This window comes from Fukomys damarensis, unplaced genomic scaffold, assembly GCF_012274545.1.
Source record: "Fukomys damarensis isolate Sample0158 unplaced genomic scaffold, DMR_v1.0_HiC HiC_scaffold_5, whole genome shotgun sequence".
Taxonomy (NCBI): Eukaryota; Metazoa; Chordata; class Mammalia; order Rodentia; family Bathyergidae; genus Fukomys; species Fukomys damarensis.
In genome coordinates, this window is record NW_022900917.1 from 9,165,637 (window position 1) to 9,185,152 (window position 19,516).

Genomic DNA, 19,516 nt, shown 5'->3' on the forward strand with positions numbered 1-19,516 from the left:
CCCGCCGCGCCCTGCGCTCCGTGCCCGCGCTGCGCCCCCCTCTTGCTCTGCGGCCAGCCAGCTCTGTCTCCACCTCAAATGGCTTTCCTATCCGGGTGAACTCGCCCCCTTCCTCTTCTCTTGCTCTTCCTCTTTGCTGCTGCCCTTCCTGCCCATTCGAGATGCGTTATTCGCGGTGGGTGACTCACCTTGCGGTGTCAGCATTCACCTGTGAGCCGTGTCCACGCGGGCGAGGGGGGCAGGCCACGAATCAAGGGCTGGCTTTTCATTCATTAGAAAGGGTGATTAGCCGCTGAATCCGCCCACCTGCGTCCCCAGAGAGTTCATGTATTTGGACGTTTATTTATTTTCTGCCCGGCTCTTGGGCCCCAGACGCACTGGGGCTCCCGCCACCAGTGGAAAGCCATGAATAAAACACACGCTGGCGTCCTAGCGCCCAACCCGAATTGGCCTTCTGGTTTGCAGCCCTTTTGCAGAGGCTGGGGATTCTGCTGTACTCTCGGTGCTCTGGGAATTGAGGACTTTTAGTAGTTTTCTTCAATGATGAATTTTAAGGCAGTTGCTGTACACGGATCCTCATTAAGATTTATCCTTCCCAACATCACGGAGGCTATTTTGAAATTAATTTTTGGTAACGGCGTGCTTTGTACACCCACTGTAATGATGGCATCACTAAGAGTCCACAGTATTAAAGCCATATCGTGACATGGCAGTATTTTTGGTAGCATTTCTGAAGTCCTTATTGCAACAGGTATTTAGCAGAGTTTGGGCGTAATTGATTCACATAATTTGTATCCACATTATTGGTTTGGCTTTGAAGCTCCTTGAATATCTAACATTAAGCTAAAGAAAATAATTGATATATAACTGAATGTGAAATAGCCTTCTAAGGGTTTATATATTGATGCCTTTGCTAATTTAAAAATTAAATGCAATAAATGAAATAAGGCAATTTAAATCCTTCAGTTTAAGCTGTGACAGGTTAACTTCTAGCATTGCTTTCAGTAGGGAGCGTCATAAAGTTGGTGAGCATTATTAAGTTGGTTTTATAAGACAGTGTCAACGTAGAGATGTTTCATAGATAAAAGCAGTTGCCCCCTTGAATATATGGAGGGATCTTCTGGGGCAGGTCTTGTTATGTAACATGTTTAAAAGAAAATCATGACCTTATGCTGAAATACCAACAGTATTAATTATTAATAAGTACTCCTGTATCCTCAAGCTTCTAAATAATAAATAATCACCATGTTAATACATTGTTACTGAGGTTGACCCCGGGGAACACTGGTTTTAATGTACAGACAGCAAAGACCTCTGTTGGAGGAGGCCTTCCTCTCGCTTTAGTGTTTGTAAATGCCCAGCACAATATTTTTTAACCTCTTTAATTTTGTTTCACTTCACATTTTTCTGTAATTTGAACTCTTTGGCCTCTTTCCAAGCTTATTTGTTCTCTAGATATGCACAGTACAAATTAAACTAGAGAGCACCCAGCCATCCAGCGCATTTAAACCATGGGATTGAAGCGGGCTGTAGCTGTGCTTCCTCGACTGTGTCGTAGAGTCATTCTTTAACTTCTCTCGTGTGTAGTTTTCCACTTGTCAATCTCAGGAATCCTAGCCAGCCACAGATTTGGGAAAGGGTCAACTCCGATCGTGTGTGTAAAACAGGATCGGTGAATGCCAAAAAGGCTGTGTGAATAATTATAATAATTTTAATTGTTGCTCTGTTTCTATCTTTTAAATTTCTGTAAAGTGTTAATGATGGAAATGCTCATCAGACTGTTCAAAATGATGTTTCTAAGGAGATGTAATTTTAAAAGTTTTATAATTTTGAAAATTTTAGGTTATATACTGAGTGGAAGAAACCAAGGCATTGTGTCATCAGCTGTCACGGCACCATATCATGCCCAAAGACTAACGGGGCATCATGCTCTGGGTAGAGGATGTGCCTGAATCCACTAGTTTTCTTATTTTGAGGACTGTGGTGTAAGGTCTGCTCAGGAGTGCCAAGTTCCAGGCTCCTCTGAATGAACAGGATTCTTCAAGGAAGAATTTTGGGTTTATTTATTCATGTTGTCCTCTGTGCTTTACTCTTTGGATCATTAATGCCCTGTGCCTTCAGTTTTAGTATTTTGTGTTTGTAGTTGTGTGTGTGTGTGTGTGTGTGTGTGTGTGTGTGTGTGTGTGTGTGTTTGTTCTTTTTGTTTTTTGTTTTTTTTAGACAGAGTCTCACTATGTAGCTGAGACTGACCTGGAACTCACTATGTAGCACAGGCTGGTCTCGAACTCACAGCGATCCTCCTGTCTCAGCCTCCCGAGTGCTGGGATTACAGGAGTGCTCTACCACGCCCAGCTTGTGTTTGTAACAGTACTTATTTTAATTCATGCGTTCTAAAAATGCCTTTTCGATAGCCAGAGATTTCCTCCCATAGCTTACTTTCTGTGTCGATTTCATGAATCTTCTTCCTCTTCTCTGAAATGAGTCTTACAAAATTCCCCTTCAGAATTAATCTCTGTCTTATTTGTCAATGGATTGTGGTAACTGCAACAGGACACACCAGACCCTTTGCTCAAGGCTGACTTCTTAGAGAGGGCATCTCTTGGGATATTTTAAAATTTATCTTTTCTTTCATATGTGAGCTATATGCTACATGAACATGAATACTTTGTTAATAAAAATGACATTATTACCTAGGTCCCCTGAAGATAATAACTGGAAGTTACGTGATTCCTTAGTTATTGTAGGGTCTGCTCTAACTTTGATTCTGATGTAGCATTCACAACCACACACCCTAACATTTCAAGCTAAATACTTTGAATTTTCCAAGTGTGTGTGTGTGTGTGTGTGTGTGTGTGTGTGTGTGTGTGTGTGCATGCGCGCGCCTAACATCAGGGATAAAAATATTAAGAAAGTATCTGTTTAAGAAATAACATGGTGATTAAAATTAATAAAGCATTTTCTAAGGGCCAGGGATTTAGCTCAGCATTTGGTGGCCTGCCTCGCAAGTGCAAGGACCCGAGTTCAATCCCTGGAACCAATAAAAAAGAAGAAGCATTTTCTATAGGTTAGAATACTCAAGACATATATCTAACAGTGACATAAAAATGTCATTCCATTTTCTAGGGGAAATTACAGTGAACTACTGGAATTGTTTTTTATTTTGTAGGAAAGATATCCTTACCTGAGAGCTCTATTCCTAAATTTTTGTTGACAGGTGGATGCTACCATGTTGTACTTGGATTATAAAATTTGCAAGCTCCATAAATAGGAGCTCGTGGGGGTACTGATGAGATATCCATCATTTCCCAAGTTTTCAGGTCAGGGAGAAGGTTCTAGTACTCTTTCAGTAATTTTCCAAATAAGATTTTCAAGGTATCTGAATGATGCTAATTCTCTGAAAACTTCTTGGTCAGTAAGACCTGTTTTCTGTTTTACTTTTTCGCTCAGCTGTGAGTGAATCAGTAGGTGTATGGTGTAGGTATAGATGTATGATGCTGTGTGTACATCTTGTTTGTTAATAAAGAAATGTATATTTGAAACAAAACGCATATTCCTTAGACTTGGGAAATTAGGGCAACTGAAAATGCAGCTTTTCGTCCCCACACAACAGTTGTTTTCCAGTACAGATCTTGGGTGACTGGAAGCTATTTCTATATGCTTGTAATTTGATCACCCATTTTGAAATGCATTTGTCCAGCTTATGGTAATTCCATGTGCCTCTAATGAAAGGCATGTGACAGTATAGATTGGAAGATCAGTCAGCGGTCGGTTCCTAGGGAGACCTGCTGCCCTCTTTGGAAATCTTTAACCTGGCACTGGCGCTTGTGTTTGCTAAAGCAGAGTTTTACAAAATGGAAATGATGTCACATTTGAAGCCGATGCCAAGAAACAATGTGGCAATTTCTAAATTTTGTGAAGCTAAAATCCTGGTTGCAAGAAAGAGTACATGTCACAGATGAGTAGTTAGTAATGACTTCAGCTTAGCAGGAAAAGAGCAATTCCCATATGCTGATTCTGGTCTCCTAACAAAGAACGTTATAGAAAGATTGCACGGTATTTAACAAGCTGTGAGCTAATGTGACAGTGTCGGTGTCTCTCGTTCCAGAAGGATAATCACTTTACCATATTTTCTCAAAAATATTTTAAAACAGAAAATTCGCTACGAATGAATTCAGACCGTTCTCCACGGCGGTTCCTCCCACCCGAGTTAGGCAGTAATATTGTTTAAGCAAATTCATTGCTCCAGGATGAGTGTCTACAAGACCTGGGTAAATGAACCTCGGGGCTCCCTCCCTGTGTGAAAGGATGGGTGCAAAGAGAGTTTCAATCCTCAGACCTAAGTTTCCAGCCAGGATTTCATCCGCGGTACGTGAGCTTACCTCTCACGAAGAGCTACTTCCTGTTGAAACAGATTTACGGTGCATCATTCACAGGTACATCGGCAGTCAAGAAAATAAAGTTAGATCGCTTTCAGTCCTCGGGGAACATTCTGGAAACAGACAGTGGTCTGTAGATGTGTTGTCAACAGTTCATTCCCAAGGCCTTCTGTGAAGACCTGGTCTCTCAGGAGGCTGTTAACATTGGCACCAGGATTTCCGTGCTTCTCCGAAGTAAAGTAAAACCGAAGGATTTCATTTTCAATTACAGCCCCGGCTGGGTCTTGAAAGCTTAGAACCTGACGCTCATGCTTGGCAGTGGCAACGGTTCTTCTAGGTGGGCACAGGGAGGAATTCTGGAGTGGGAGAAGCCCTCAGTTCCTTTGGGGAGTTGGGAAAAAAAATGCATATGCTCCATCACAGACAAAAGTTCATCTGTTTTCAAGTTTAGAGAATATAGTTCTATTTCAAAATGAACCTATCTCTCTTTCTCTTACCATATACATTTGGATGCTAACGGAGACTTGCTTCAGGGGAAGGGAAGCACGTGAAATTCCACGAAAAGAATTTCCACGAAATGCCTTTTACAAAGAGAATTCTTTCCTTTCAAAGTAATCCTTTCGTTGATAATTGAGTTATATTCTAACCTTTCCATTGCCTAAGATATTCCCTGGCAACTGACTCTGGAATTAAGAAAATCTGGTATTACGAAAGCTTGTGCTACTGCTGTGACCTACTGTGTAGGTACTGAGCTCTACATGTATGTTGTCACTACTGGGCATCCGCTGACTGAAGGAGTTCAGCACTCTGCGTTTGTCAGAGGAGAGTGATTTTAATTTGGAGTGCTTACCTCATGAAATGACATAAGCAATGGACATTGACTGCCACAATTTGACTGACACTGTATTTTTGTGTCCAAACCCTTTACGCTGACACCCTGATGTCTTTGTTCTTTCATCAAACAAGGAGTCGCCACTCTGAATTTCACCCATGTCCCCCTCAGGGGAATACATCAGCCAGGACAGCACCGTGCCTTTTACAGTCTACTCCGATAGATGCTGTTGTATTCCTTTAATTTGTACTCCTCTTTCTGTTCCCTTTAAAAACAACTTGGTAAAATAGGCAAGCGATCAGTATTATTGTGGGAATCAATACAGATAAATGCAAAGAAGAGGATAAGAACCTGGCCAAAGCACTATTAATTGGGGGGAATAGTCTTGCAGAATCTTTTGAATTCGTGTGCTTCCTGTGCATGTTTGTAACTGAGCGTGTATTTCTCTCTTTGTCCTGTCCAACCTTGGAAAAAAGGCAGTTTCACCACAGATTTGCTTTTGGAAGTACAAGGAGATCTCTATCAGCACTTGGTGGTTTTCTTTTATGGTGAGGCCTACCGCCTAAAACTTGAGAGCAATATAAAAAAAATTTTTTTTGGCCTAAAAGGCAGTGTTGCCTTGTGCCTGGGAGGCCCTTCCTGACCTTAACACATGTTCACAAGCCAGTGTGTCTTACACACTGGGCTCGCCCCTTCTGACTGTCCACTGCAGCGTCTCAGAGCAATTGCCCTTGAGTGACAGGAGGAGGACTAACCTTTGTCTGCCTAAAAGTAACCAGACTTTGGAATTCTCCTGTGTCAGAACCAAAGTCCACTGGGATGGCAAGCAGAGGGAGAATGGAGTAGTTGCAGGGAGTATGGGTGTAAAAAGGAATTTGGGATAAAACTTTACTAACACAATCTGAAGGCTGCCCAAGTCCGCATCTGCCTGGGTATTACTGGAAATGAAGAGGCCACTGACCATTATTTTAACTCCTGATTTACTTGGATCAGAATATCCCAGGCGGATCAGCACTGAGGTTTCCACCAACAGCTGAGCGAGTTCCCAGTGAGGCCAGGAAGATTGGGCTTCATTTTGGAAATCCTGCTCTTTGCTTTTAAGTTATTTCAGAAATCGTTGTAAATTGCTGCAAGTCTAAGGACTTCAGAGTGAGAGTGGATTCCCAGTAGATGAGGCTAGGATAAAACAATATGATCAGGCAATCAGCAGGAAGAAAGAGAAGTTCCAGTAGCTAAGACTGTTGATTATCTATCATCGGTTCAATAAGTTTCACTATTGAGCTTATTCACTGCAATTCAGGAATTTCAGAAAGTTCTCACAATGCTAAGCAGCACCTGCAGATTCGTAGGTCCCATGTAGGGCTTTGAGAATGTTTTATGAATGACAGCATTTTCCAGGCAGCAATCCAATTAATGAAACATAAATAAAATATTGGTATTTGTGTTTCTAATTTAACTACCTCAGGAGTATGATAACTCAGAAACGCCCAAATAACGCACTCTCATTAATCTCACAGATACGTCAGTAATGGCCTCTTTCAGCTGAGCTTATTATATTTTTTGAGGTTTTTTTTCTTTAAGGATCAGAATTGCATATTTTTGGTATGGGGATCAAACTCAGGACCTTGGGTTTGTGAGGCAGGTGCAATGTAATTGAGCTAGGTCCCTGGCCCCTAGAATTGCATATTTTAAAACTGCACGCTCTTCCTTCATGTTTGACCTTTTTCTGCTTCTAGGCACGCATCATACCACCCTGATTTACCTTTTCCTGCACGGTCCTTTCCAGGAACTTTGAGGGGGCTTACTTTCTCCGCATAGTGCAGCCTCAGCAGCTGAGAGGCACCTTTCTCCCTTAGTGACTTCTGCACTGCGTGAACTCTGTTTTTCTTCGCTTCTTGACATAGAGTTATGTTCATAGCGCTGGTGTCACTTCTGTTCCCGGGAATGCCCTTTCCTTTCTCCAGAAAATCTGCATGCTCTTTTCCACCCTTGGATAATCTCATAGATATTTCCGAATTAGGTTATTCACCACATTGTTTTATTATGAGTTAAAAAAAAATAGAAAGAGTAACACTCGCAAAAGCAATGGCAAATATTTAGTGCTTACTGTTTGCCTTCATGGGCATTTAATGTTTGCCCTGCTCATTTCTATGCTAGATCATGCCTCACCTGGCCATTGAAAACAGGTTGTTCACTTTGAGCCTTGCTTCTTTAACAAAGGTAGTTAGCTTCTTTTCAGAAAGCAGTAAATTTCTCTTACCGCTTAACCTAATTATGTACTTAGTAAATAGATAGGGTATCCATAAATTAATTGCTCAGAAATTTGAGATGTATGAAATACCCTTGCCCATAAGTAGAACGTATATCTAACATTAGATATCGCTTTTCCAGCCTGATAAGCAAGACCTTGTTTTTTTTTTTTAAGCCATTAACGCCTCTCCCATCATGACACAGACAAGAACCTTATTCAGAATTAAATACACTTTGTCATCTTGTGCTTCGTGGATAGAATATTAAGCCTTTTAAAAGAGATCAATTTAACATAAATTATATATGCACATACGTTAATATATAAAATGCAATGACGATTTCCCTGACATATTTAATTCTTTATGATTAAAACAAAGCTGCAGGATCATTGGCACTGATTAGAGAGTTTAAAATCAAATAAAAAGGGGCCGCAATATTTTTAAATTAATTTTTTATTTTCAATAATAATTCCTATCAGTATAAATCTATAATTCATCAGTACACACACTTGTTTATTTTTGTACCCAGGATCGCACCTGGGACTTTGCACTTGCGAGACAGGCGGCGGAACCACTTGAGCTAAATCCCCAGCCCAATACACACTTACTTAAAGAGTTACTCTAAAGTTTTGTGAACATATGTGATAAGTTAATTATCTAATATTTCCAAGAAAATGAGATTTTTCATAGAAATTTTGTTTTAATCCTTTATAACAAAAACAGAATATTAACTGAAATTGCTAATATTCCTCAGCCTCTCTCAATTTGCTTAAGAAAAATTCTCTCCTGGTGTGAGTTTCTGCCTTCTGTTTCTTCTGCCTGAGTCTCACAGTTTTTTCTTTTAACATGGCCAGCTTCTGCCCTCCTGTTTACACTTTTCCCTCCAGAGCTCCTTCTTGTTACATTGAATCCTGACCAGGAACCCTGTTGTCCCGTTTTATTTTTCTTTCTAAACTCTTCAGCACACTGAGGGCAAGTTTTGTGTCTACCTGAGATGCAGTGGTAACTTTACTGCCTCACTCCTTCCTGGCGCAGAGAATGAATAAATGTTACATTGACTTGGGTGTCCATTTATCACAGCACTTACTCAGTTTCGCAACATTTGTATGGAACATAGGAAGGCATGCGAAATGGGTACTGGCGCGAGCAGATAGATTTGCCTTTGGTTTCTGTAAAAAATAGCACCCTGGTATCAGATGCTTGTTTGAGTAATAGTTTAAAGTTTCTTCGCGAAAGTCAAGTGCAGAATGCACAGCATGGATGAAGTGAGCAACAGTCTGAAATGTCTCAAGCAGTCCTTTCTAAAGCGGTGTTCTTGGCCGAGAGGACATTCCACAGCGGTGCTATTCTTTAACTGATTTGCACTGACACATGTGTTTTATGCATCTTTTCACCATCCTCATGCTACGCTGGACTAAAGACATTACTAGCCAGGGCCCACTGCATCTCGGGCCATCCTGTGATAATACTGTGTGCAGAATTCCACTTTTATTTCAGGGATCTGGAGCAGGATGCTTTGGGACTCTACAAGTTGCTTCCTTTTAAACCCTGGGAGATGGTAAACATCGAGCTGTCTAGTTTCTTTTCTTCTCTAATGGCTTATTTCTAATATACTCTGCTCTATTGCAGTATTAACACAGAGGAGCCTTAGTTATAACAAGGGTAAAAGTGGTGCGTTGGAGCCTGATGATGTGGTCACTGCTTTGTGAAGTCACGTGAGCAGTGGTGTTTTATTTCCTGACTGGCAGCCTGGCTCGTGGACTGAAAAACAAGGCATCCTTTACGGATATGAAGATGATGGCAGTACCTGCCAGATACCAATACTGTGTATTCATGGGGACTCTGTAGCAATCTGCTTTTGAAATAATTAGTTATTGTCATAAAGTGTTTCACAAAGTTTAAGTGGAAGTGGTAGAATGTCAGTAGTTCTGGCCAAAGTGCCACTGTTTTCTAGGAATTGTGTTACATTTCTCTCAGATAATCTTTTCCATCCATGTGTAAGCCTGTTTCCTACATTCTGCAGAAAAACGGATACAACAAACACTTTGGCTTCTCGAATACTTAATACATTAGTTGACTAACCCTTATTCTGCAGATCAGAAGTCCAAAAATTTGTTTTGCTGATTGCATTCTTAGACTTTACGGTTCGCCCTGAAGAACTCCAGGGCTGTACTTAGCATACAAGGCTGAAGCGAGTCCTGTGTGAAAAAGTGTCCTGTATCGTGTATCTTCTTATTGCAAAGCAAATGTCACACGCCACATGGAGTTTTAAGGGATATTTTCAAGTTTTCTTGTGCAGATTTGTGTGGTGCCTATTTATTTTTTTGTGGGGAGAGGTCAGTTACCAGTGTGCATTAGAAACGATTTAATAACAGAAGCCAAAGTCTGAAGAAAATATTAACCAAGTGGAAAATTTAAAACTAAACACAATTTTACTTATCGGTGTATCTTTTTCGTGCAAAATGTGCCACCGCTTTTCATTATTCAGTTTGTGAGACAGAATACGGTGTAATCTAGGACATAGATTTATAGCAGCTGCCTTCGCTGGAGGTAGTATTTATCCCATTTCAGTAGACACCTTTCATTTAATCAGTCCCAGAAAAATACTCAGGATTTAGAGATGTGAATTCTCTGGCAAATCCACTGCATTGTATTATTGTTGCTTTTCATACATGTATTTAAGCTTCTGAGGTAAACAGAGGGATTGTAACCCTTTTCAGTGCCCGTTTTTCATTTGTAAAATGAAATTAATTGATAAATTATCGCAAAAGCCTGTAAGAATAAATGGGAAAATTCTGTGAGCCAGTGAATAAATAGCGGGGATGTAATACATACACAGCGAACATTAGCCCTCTTCTCCTTTCACTTAGCCGGTCGGCATGCTGTAATTAGTGCAGTCTGGCCTCAGGATCCTGGGTATTTAATAGCTACAAGGGTGTGCCTGCCCTTTTCCCCCTCGGTACCTTCACCATCACTTAGAATGAAAGACAACTCTTCTTTCTCCTCCTCCCTCCTCCTTGTTGCTTTCTGCTCTGTTTTTGGCTTTCATTTCTCTTTCTAGCTAACCTTTTGCCAGTTTAAGTCTTTCTAGTGCAGAACGTTTTTATTTTCTTCTTTCCTAATTTCTCTTTTCTTCTTTCGGCACCCTGTTGCCTACTTTGGTAGCTGCAGGCTCTTTGAGCTGAAGAGCTCGAGGGGCCCATGATGCGTCTTAACTCCCTTGGGCTGCCTGGCTTGCCTGTTCCAGAGAGCTGCTGCAGGGTTTCACCTCAGTGTATCACTTCGCGCTTTCTGCAGAGAAACTTGTTTCACTGGGAAGTCCATACACGCTGACTTTCTAGGTGGAAAGTACCCGGATCACAGTCGGTGACGCAACACGTTATTACAGAATGAATACGCCTGTGCGGCCATCTCTTACTTCAAGCACAGCACTTCCAGTGCTTTTGAAGTCTCTTGTATCCACTCTTGTTCTCTGTCTTCCTCCTCAGGAGTCCGTCCCTCTGCTGACTGCTAATCTTGAGGTCAGTTTTCCCTTTTCTGAGCTCTGTATCTCATCCATCTCCTGTTTGGGGAAGTCCCACACGTTGGCATATGTGGCCCTTTGTTGCCCTATGTTGCACCATAATATTCTTCTGTGTGATCAGGTTCTCAATTGTCTACTCATGAAGACAACTTTAAAAAAATATTCTATTCTTGATATACACTGGGTTGTTCCCACTTTAGAAAATTCAGGTAACAAAACTGAATATTCGGGCCCAGTGCCTGTATATATTTTTTAATTAAAACAGTTCTGTGTCCTTCGTGATGTTTGAAGTTGCTAGGAGTCCAGGTGGGGCTGACCTTAGTGAATTCTTTTTCTGTCCCAGGCTATATTTTAAAAGATAAATTTAATTTTTTTTATATAGTATTGTAGTTGTATAGGATATTTTGAGTTTCAAAATATCAGAGAAAACATGGTGAAAAATTTATAAATAAAATGTATACGTGCATATAAATACATATATTAAAAGCAATTACTGTATATTTAATAAATAAATACTATGTAGTATTCATGTTGGAAATGTAATTAAGCAGCCATATGAAGTTATAAAAATTGATTTTAGTGAATACAGTAATATTAGCGAATCATTATAGAGAGTGAGCTAATTTTTTAATGAACCTTCCTCTAACTGTGCAATCATTCCACAGATATTTTTGCTACAGAAAGTTATATAGACATTTATAGTTTCCAAATCAAGCCAACATGGCTGTGATTTACAGTTTTAAATAGTAAATTTAATCATTCTTATTTCTCACTACATGTGGGATTATTTCTTTGTGTCCATGAATCAAAGACCGTGATATCTGATTCTTTTTCAGTCTAAAGAAAGACAAAATGAATGCTTCATTTCCCTGTAAGTCTTCATTTGGTGTGTTATGTTGATGAGACAAGTTTAGCATTATTTTAGCTTTTATCTTCCAGAGCTTCCCTTGCAGGGATAAACAATATGCAGAAAATTTTAAGTGTGTTATTATTAATATCCATCCTTCCATCCTTCTACCCATCCACCCACCCACTCAAATCTTTATCCACACTTCAAGGTCATGGTCCTAAAAAGAGTTTAGTTCTGACTTTTGGGATCTTTCAGCATTCAGTTAGATTTTGAAAGAACTATTTGTAAAACACCTGAATCTAGAATCATATATAATTTCCTTGGTCTATTATAACAGGTGTCCTCAGGAAGACTGATGGTGAAAAATAATTACCAATAGGGCTGCAGGTAGTGGAAATCTTTTCTAAAGGGGTGTGTGTGTGTGTGTGTGTGTGTGTGTATGTGTGTGTTTACGTCTGTGTGTTTAGATAGATTCTTAAATTTATATTGAACTTGAAAGTGAAGGTTGATTAGATTACCCATAAAAATACTTAATGAATGAGCTAATTTCTATCCAGATCCAGCAACCTTGCACGTGTGTATCAAGTCACTGTTCTTGTGTAAAGTAGGGACTCTCGAGCCCAGCTGAAACCTAGATGTGTGGTCATCCCTTCACATTTTGTTTTTTACTGTGACTTTACTCCTGTGTCTGGCTTCATGTTTGAAATTGATTTAAAATTCATTCTCTGTTCGAGATTTACTTCAGCATGGACCTAGAGTATCCCCACCCCACCCCCAGTTTTAATCTTTGCGAGATGTACGAAGAGAACACAATTCCCAAACCGGTAGGTCACTGGGGTCCTGTTGGGAATCTACAAGGATCGGACAGGGAACCCGCTCTGTGGACCCGCAGTGTCTGCTTCTCTGACTCTCCTGGAGACCTGAGCCAGGCTGAGAGATGCTGTGCTGCTGGGTCCATGCTTGGCCCATGTTTCTGACTGGGGACTTGGGTATTGGTGTTCCATTCTTTATTATCCCTGCAGTTCGCCTGGGAACAGAGACTGAGTGTGGTTGGGAGGATCAGGGCATACTAACAATCGGGGAGGATGGTGCGGAGGAGATTTATTCTTGTAGGCATCTGGGACATCTGAGCACTACCAGTTGTAACCATAGGAACCGAAGATGCCTTAAAGCAATCCTGGGTCTTTCTCCAGTGGCTTTCCATGTTCCTTATTTCAATAAACTCCTGACCATGTTTTAGTTTCTGATTTAATTTTAATCAAGTAACATTTTAATTACTGTCAAATAATGAGGTGCATTTAGTGTAAAAACTTTTAAATTAACCGCTTAGTGGGACAGCATCAGAAACTGTAGCATTTTTATTATAATAATAATAATAATAATTATTATTATTATTATTATTGATTTTTTTTCTGACACTGGGATTGAACTCAGGATCTTACTCTTGTGAAGCAGGTGGGGTGTCACTGAGCTAAATCCCTGGCCCAGAAACTATAACTTTCAAAAAAGATTTCCTATGGTGTTACAGGCCTGATATGCCAGTGCCTAAGTGGCTGAGGCAGGAGGATCTCTGTGAGTTTGAGGCCAACCTGGAGTACATAGTGAGTTCAAGGCCACCCTGAACTACAAAACGAGACCCTGTCTCAGCCACCTCCCTCTCACTAAAAGGGCTTCTTTATGCACTGATATCTATATAAACTCTTTGGCTCAAAGCTGACATTGGCTTTATCACCTTACCTGTTTCTGAATGCATTATTCAGACATCTGGGATCTCATTGCACATGAATAGTTTATCTCCCACTTTTTAAAACTGCGTGTTCAATCTCTACTCCTTTGCCATAATGCATTCTTTTCAAAGGCTGATTCTAAGTCTTTCACGATAATACATCGCGATCTTCTTGTAAAGTTGATGACTATGCTGCGAAGGCCCTAAAACTGAAAACCAGGGCTTTGATACGGCTTATGTCACAGCAAAATATCTTCGTTTTCTCGCCGGTGGAATGGAGAGAGAGCGAGCAAAGTTTAGGCTACTTCTAGGGTCCAGATGATTGTTAACTGTCTGTTTGTGCTCTGAAACGTGTGTTAATAGAACTGATCACTTTGGATTAACTTGATGTCATTAATCAGAGATTTATTTGATGGGAATTGTTTGAAGGTGATGACACTTAGATCTCAACGGGATTTAAAATGTCCAGAAATACTCTAAAGATTCGGGAACAGCATATTCGGAGAGAACAAATTGAATAGAAATGAATAGCAAAGAACAGGATCGGGCACTGGGCTTATGAAGTTTGAAACAGTTTACAAAAAAGGCGACCGACCATTCAAGTACTGCCCTGAAATCTGAACGAATAGAAAACACTCAAACTCCTTTGGTAATTCTTGGATTTGTGAATTGGGTAAACAATGTCTCTTGCATTTTATAGTTCACTTAGGCAATCTGATTTTGATCTGTATATACAGCAGAGACAGGATTCAAGTGTTTTTCCCCCAAACCAACGAGAAGACACATATGTTCTTTAAAAACTGAACTTTGTACGTTGTTCAGATGGAAGCTATCTAGTTTGGTGTAGGCCCAAGACTTGACCTTCCTTTTATTTAGCTATCACTTGCTTAATTCTTTAAATTCTTTATGTGGGACTTTTGATCAAAAGAAACATTTTGGTCTTCTTTTACTTTCTTTTTTAATTTCTTAAAAATAAAAGCTACATGAAATGTGTAATTAATCTCAGTACTTCTAGGCAGATGATACAAGCCAACGGAGAAGAAAACATACATTCACAAAGGAGAAGAGCATCAGGACTTTCCCTTTTTGGGCTGCTCTTTGATTTCAAGCACTTGAAAGTTTTATTATCTAGAAAAACAAAAAGAACGTGTCATCTGGTATTATACATTATGAAAATAGGAGCTGCTACTTATAATAAAAATCATGTGCAGCAGGATTTGAGACCGAGGTCAAATTACACCATCTTTGTCCCCCTAATTTTTTGCAGTCTTGTTCAGAATATACATGTGTGTACACACACACACACACACACACAATGACATTTGGGAAGATGCTCAGGGTTTTTTTTTTTTTTTTTTTTAAGAACAGGAGTCATAAGAACAGGAGTCCTTATGATTGTTTTCTCTGATCTTCAGCAATACCTTTTCTCTCACAAACTGACGACAAAGTATGATTAAAAGGATTCTTCTTGATGTTGCTGATGTTGAATATATGGTTTTGAGCACTTGTGTGTTGGGCGAATGGATAACTGAGAGAATGGTAGGCATTAGTAGTATTTAGGCCACCCCGAGAGGCTGGCGGTTTAATATTTTATAGTCTTTCAGCACAATTGGACAAAGGTTTTCAAAGGTAAAACTAAAGCGTTAGTAACCAGAATGATTGCGGAGTCACAGAGTCAAGGAGAAGTTTAGAAATAATTCATCCCCTCACTATGCAGATAGAACCAGAGACTCGGAGGGTTGGGGGACCCGTCTTTGGTCACACAAGCAAGTGATCTGAATCTGTGGTTTCCACAGACCTTTGTTCCTCCTTAGGTTTTTGTTCTTTACTTGAAGGAAAATATAGATTCTATACAGAACACCTATAATTTCCGTATCTTACCTTTTATCATCCTATCTTACCATTTATCACCTAATAGAAATAAACAGTTCTGCTGTCTGCCTTGGATGGATGTGTGATGTCAGTTTCCTTGAAAATTTTCATGATAATTGATTTCTTTAGTTGAACAGTTTATTCAATTATTTGTTATAAGTTTATTTGGAGGGAGCGTATTTCATAAATGTGTGCGTATATTCATATACATGCATATGTGTATTTAAATATATGTTTATATAAGTATACATGTTTATTTAGGTTTTCATATATATTTAATGTGCTATAGATATATGAAATATAACTAAATCATTAGTGGGTTAATTCACAGTATTCAGGTTTAATAGAAAACTCAGATTCCTTTGGCTGTGAAGGTATCACTCTGAGAACATAATTCCGTCTTTTACAGAAAGTTGTTTTCTTATGTATTGAAGCATTTTAATCAGTGAGACCAAGTAGTTATCAGGATTATATTTTAAGATCTAATGCTGATTATTATTTTCACTGCTTAAATGTAAGTAGTACATAAGAGACATGCAACCTTCTATTGCTTTTCAAAAAAGTAATAGTAAACACTTTTTAAGAATACGAAGCTTTTAGATTTGTTTTAATTTAGAAAGAAATACAGTTAGTCAAGAGTAGATGTTTATGATTTTTGCAGATGGAATGTCTTATATCTCAGGATTGAAAACATAATACAACATTTAGAAGAAGCTGAACACCTTCTAACCTGTTTACCTATCTTGGCAGTCACAAGTCTAAGTAGCATTCACGTGTTCATGTAAGTGGAGGATGAGGTCAGTTTAAACAGTGCTCACTATTACCCAGGGTCAGGTTTTGTTTTAAATCTCACATTTAGATAGAGGACTTAAATGAACACTTTTTTTTTTTTTTCGGTCCCGGGAGTCAAACTCAGGACCTTGCATTTGCCAGGCAGGCCCAGCAACGCTGAGCTCCGCCCCCTGGCCCAAAAGAGCACTTTTGAGCCTTGCAGTTTTCCAGTTCCTCTGTCCAGTTTGCTCTCAGCTTCACTGTCTCTGGTGGCTGTTTATAGTGGAGCTTCTTTAACTGCCATCTTCGGCTTTGATTTTTGTAGTTTGTGTGAGGCGGATTCACTGCTACAGAGCAGCACGATAGTGTTTGAAATACGATTGCCAAAGCTGATGACCGAGGTTCACTCTTGTGGTTGTGTATTTTAACGACTTTAAAATTTTCCCTAAGAAGCCATTGCTGATGTTTCCTATCCCCCCAACCTTAGGGTAGGTAAGTATCATAGTCATTAGGGTTGAGGGGGTTTTGCGGTCAAATAATTTCACCAGCATCACAGGCTGTTGTGAAACTGATTTCATGTCCTGTGATCTTTTTATCATCTTCCTCCCTCTGCTGCTTTATTAAAATCCAAGGGAGGAGAGGAGCCTGCTCAAGGTCTGCTCCTGCTTTTATCAGATGTTTTCCCTGCAGCTCATGGTGCTGCTGTATTGATGTATTTTAGGTGCAGTACATTAAAGTACGTTTACATCATTTGGGAAGGAAATATTCTTTTTTTTTTTTTTGCTTTGTTTTGCAGATGTACAGACCAGCTCTCAAAATGGCTTCTGTGTCCTCCCAGCATCTTCTCAGACAGTTGCATTAGCTTCCTGCTAGTTGACTAATAGAATTAATAATTGTAGAAAGCCCTCTAAAGCCACATGCCTTATGAAGTCAATGCTGGGTATGATTTTACAAGTATGTGATCTATTTTTTCAAGTGAAAATGTTAACTGGAAAAGTTCTTGGCACACAGTAAAACATCCTGCAATCTGTTATTTGTCTTTCAGATAATAACTGGAGGGTGGCTCTAGTCTTACGGTATCTAACTTATGACTTGCTAGGGGAGTTTCTTTCACTTAGAAGTATTGCGAATGTGCCTATATTTACATAATATGTCACTCTGAAAAATTATGATGATATGATTTCAGTCAGAACTATTTTCCCTATAACTACTTCAAAGTATAGCCAACTAAATTAGCCACATTTTTAAAAAACAGTAACTAAAAGGAACATGCCCCTACCCCACAATACAAAATAAAACCCAGGTGACCTTTCTGATACTTCTTTGAAGTTTTAGCAGTTAAACCTTCTTTGCAATGTATATTATTAAGGGCTCTCTTCAGCATAAGGAACCAGTGAGTCATATACATTCTCAAGTTCTGTTCTTGGGTGCAAGAAGGAACTGAAATTTGGAAAGATGATAGCTTAATTAAATTCTGTTTTCCCTCTGAGGCACTAAACACGTTGGTTGAATAGTTTTGAAACTTTCACCAAGTACCTCTCTTCATGATAATGATAAGTCAGTAAGATCTATAAATTTTCTTTGTCCTGAAAAATAATCTTTCCAATTTTAATGGATTTAGAACTATTCATTTTTAAAGTAACTTAGTTCTTTTGATATTAAAATTATTGTCATGTTCTCTACCACCTTGACATTAATATATGGGCGTAAACCATTTTCCCTTCATTTCAGTGGAAGGATAACATTAATGAATTATCATTTCTTCAGACATTCTGATTTTCATATGGGATTTTGATTTTTGTGTAACCTCATTTACTTATTTTAGGTGAGTCATAGTTTAGTCATGTTATTGAAAAATGCTGAAAGGCAAAAGATAAGTATGCAGTATTTGTCAAAAGAAGCTTTATAGTGTAATATGTGTAGTAGAAGCAATAATCGTGGAGTTCTGGGGAGAAAGTCAAGAGGTTCATACCAGGTCATTGCATTTGCCTAGGTAGGAATGCCTGGTACTCAGTGGTCTAGAATACTCCTTTATGTTGGCCAAGTTAAACGCCTGTGTAAACACACACACACACACACACACACACACTAACACATTCGTTTTTGGGGGGGATCGCACCTTGTTGCTCAGATTGTTCTCAAACTCCGAGGAGGCTCACTTCCCTCTCCTTCAGCCCCTGGAGTAGATGAGACTGTAAGCATGTGTGCTTAAACTGCAGTTGGAATCATAATTCATTTCTTACATTTTCTCTGTATTTTTCTCTTTACTTTTCCCTTTGTTAGCCACAGTGAATTGCTTGCAGTTGTCCCTGTGTTCTTCCTTCATGAGGTACCCTGGTCACTTTGGACAGAATAGAGATCTTAACCATTGCCATCAACACATAAGACATTAAAATGCAAGCATTTCAAAAATACCATCAACCAGTGCTTCTTTTGGGGCCAAGATTCCCTAGGTTTGTCAATTTTAGTCCCTGAGGGGTGGCACCAGGAGGAACACGCGGCCCCTGCCCCAGGAAGCCAGGCAGGGTGCCACTGCTTCAGAACCATCACTGTCCCGTGAAGGCTCAGTCTTTCCTCTTGGAATGTTTTACTATTCCGAGAGGGAGATGCGGTGGCTCTTTGATGAATGACGTTATTGGTATAGAAGAGGAGCAGTGAGCCTTTTAAACAGGTGTGCTATTGTCCACATTATTCACTAAGGTGAATTTTTACCTTGTAAACAATTCCTTATACAACTACTGCATTATCTTTGTTCGGAGACTCATACTATAAAAATTTTTTTCTTGACCAGCTTTTCAGAAGTACAGGCCCACCCATCTTCCCCAGACCAGTCTGGTTCCTTAGCACTTGTGAAAAATTCCAGACAAAAATGACTAATACCATGTCATTAATTTGTTTTTTCCCAGCACATTTTGGATAATCATGGTGTAACAAACTCTACTAAATTGGTCTTCCCAACAGTCTTTGACTAAAGAAGTCTTGTTTCACTAGAGACAGAATTTTCCAGATGTTTGGGGTGATGACAACACAGCATTTAACAGTTTTCCTGCTGAGCCCTTACAAAACACAGTCCAAGGAGCCCCATCCTGGATTGACTTTTATCGGTGCATTTTTCTATTGATAGGGCTCACAGCATTTCTTACTTGTCTGTGTGCTTAGAGTTCCGATTCGTTAGATTCCTGTGGAGGAATTTGTTCACAGCATTCTGAGTTTGAGCTTTGTTGATGATGTCACTATCCAGAAAGACACAGTTGAGCTGCCACAGGAAGAAAAACCATAGGACATTGCTGAGTCTGTGTCATTTTCAGCTGCTACGT

The 19,516-nt window shown here is 39.6% G+C and overlaps 1 protein-coding gene across 1 annotated transcript in view; it reads left to right on the forward strand.

Annotated features, from left to right (window-relative positions):
• The window catches only part of Trps1 (transcriptional repressor GATA binding 1), a 230,118-nt gene that overhangs the window by 18,136 nt on the left and 192,466 nt on the right, over positions 1–19,516 (forward strand). Inside the window, exon 2 of the mRNA XM_019206817.2 lies at positions 16,996–17,153. Coding sequence (XP_019062362.1) covers positions 17,117–17,153 — 37 coding nt within the window. The 5' untranslated portion in view covers positions 16,996–17,116. The remainder of the gene's footprint in view (positions 1–16,995; positions 17,154–19,516) is intronic.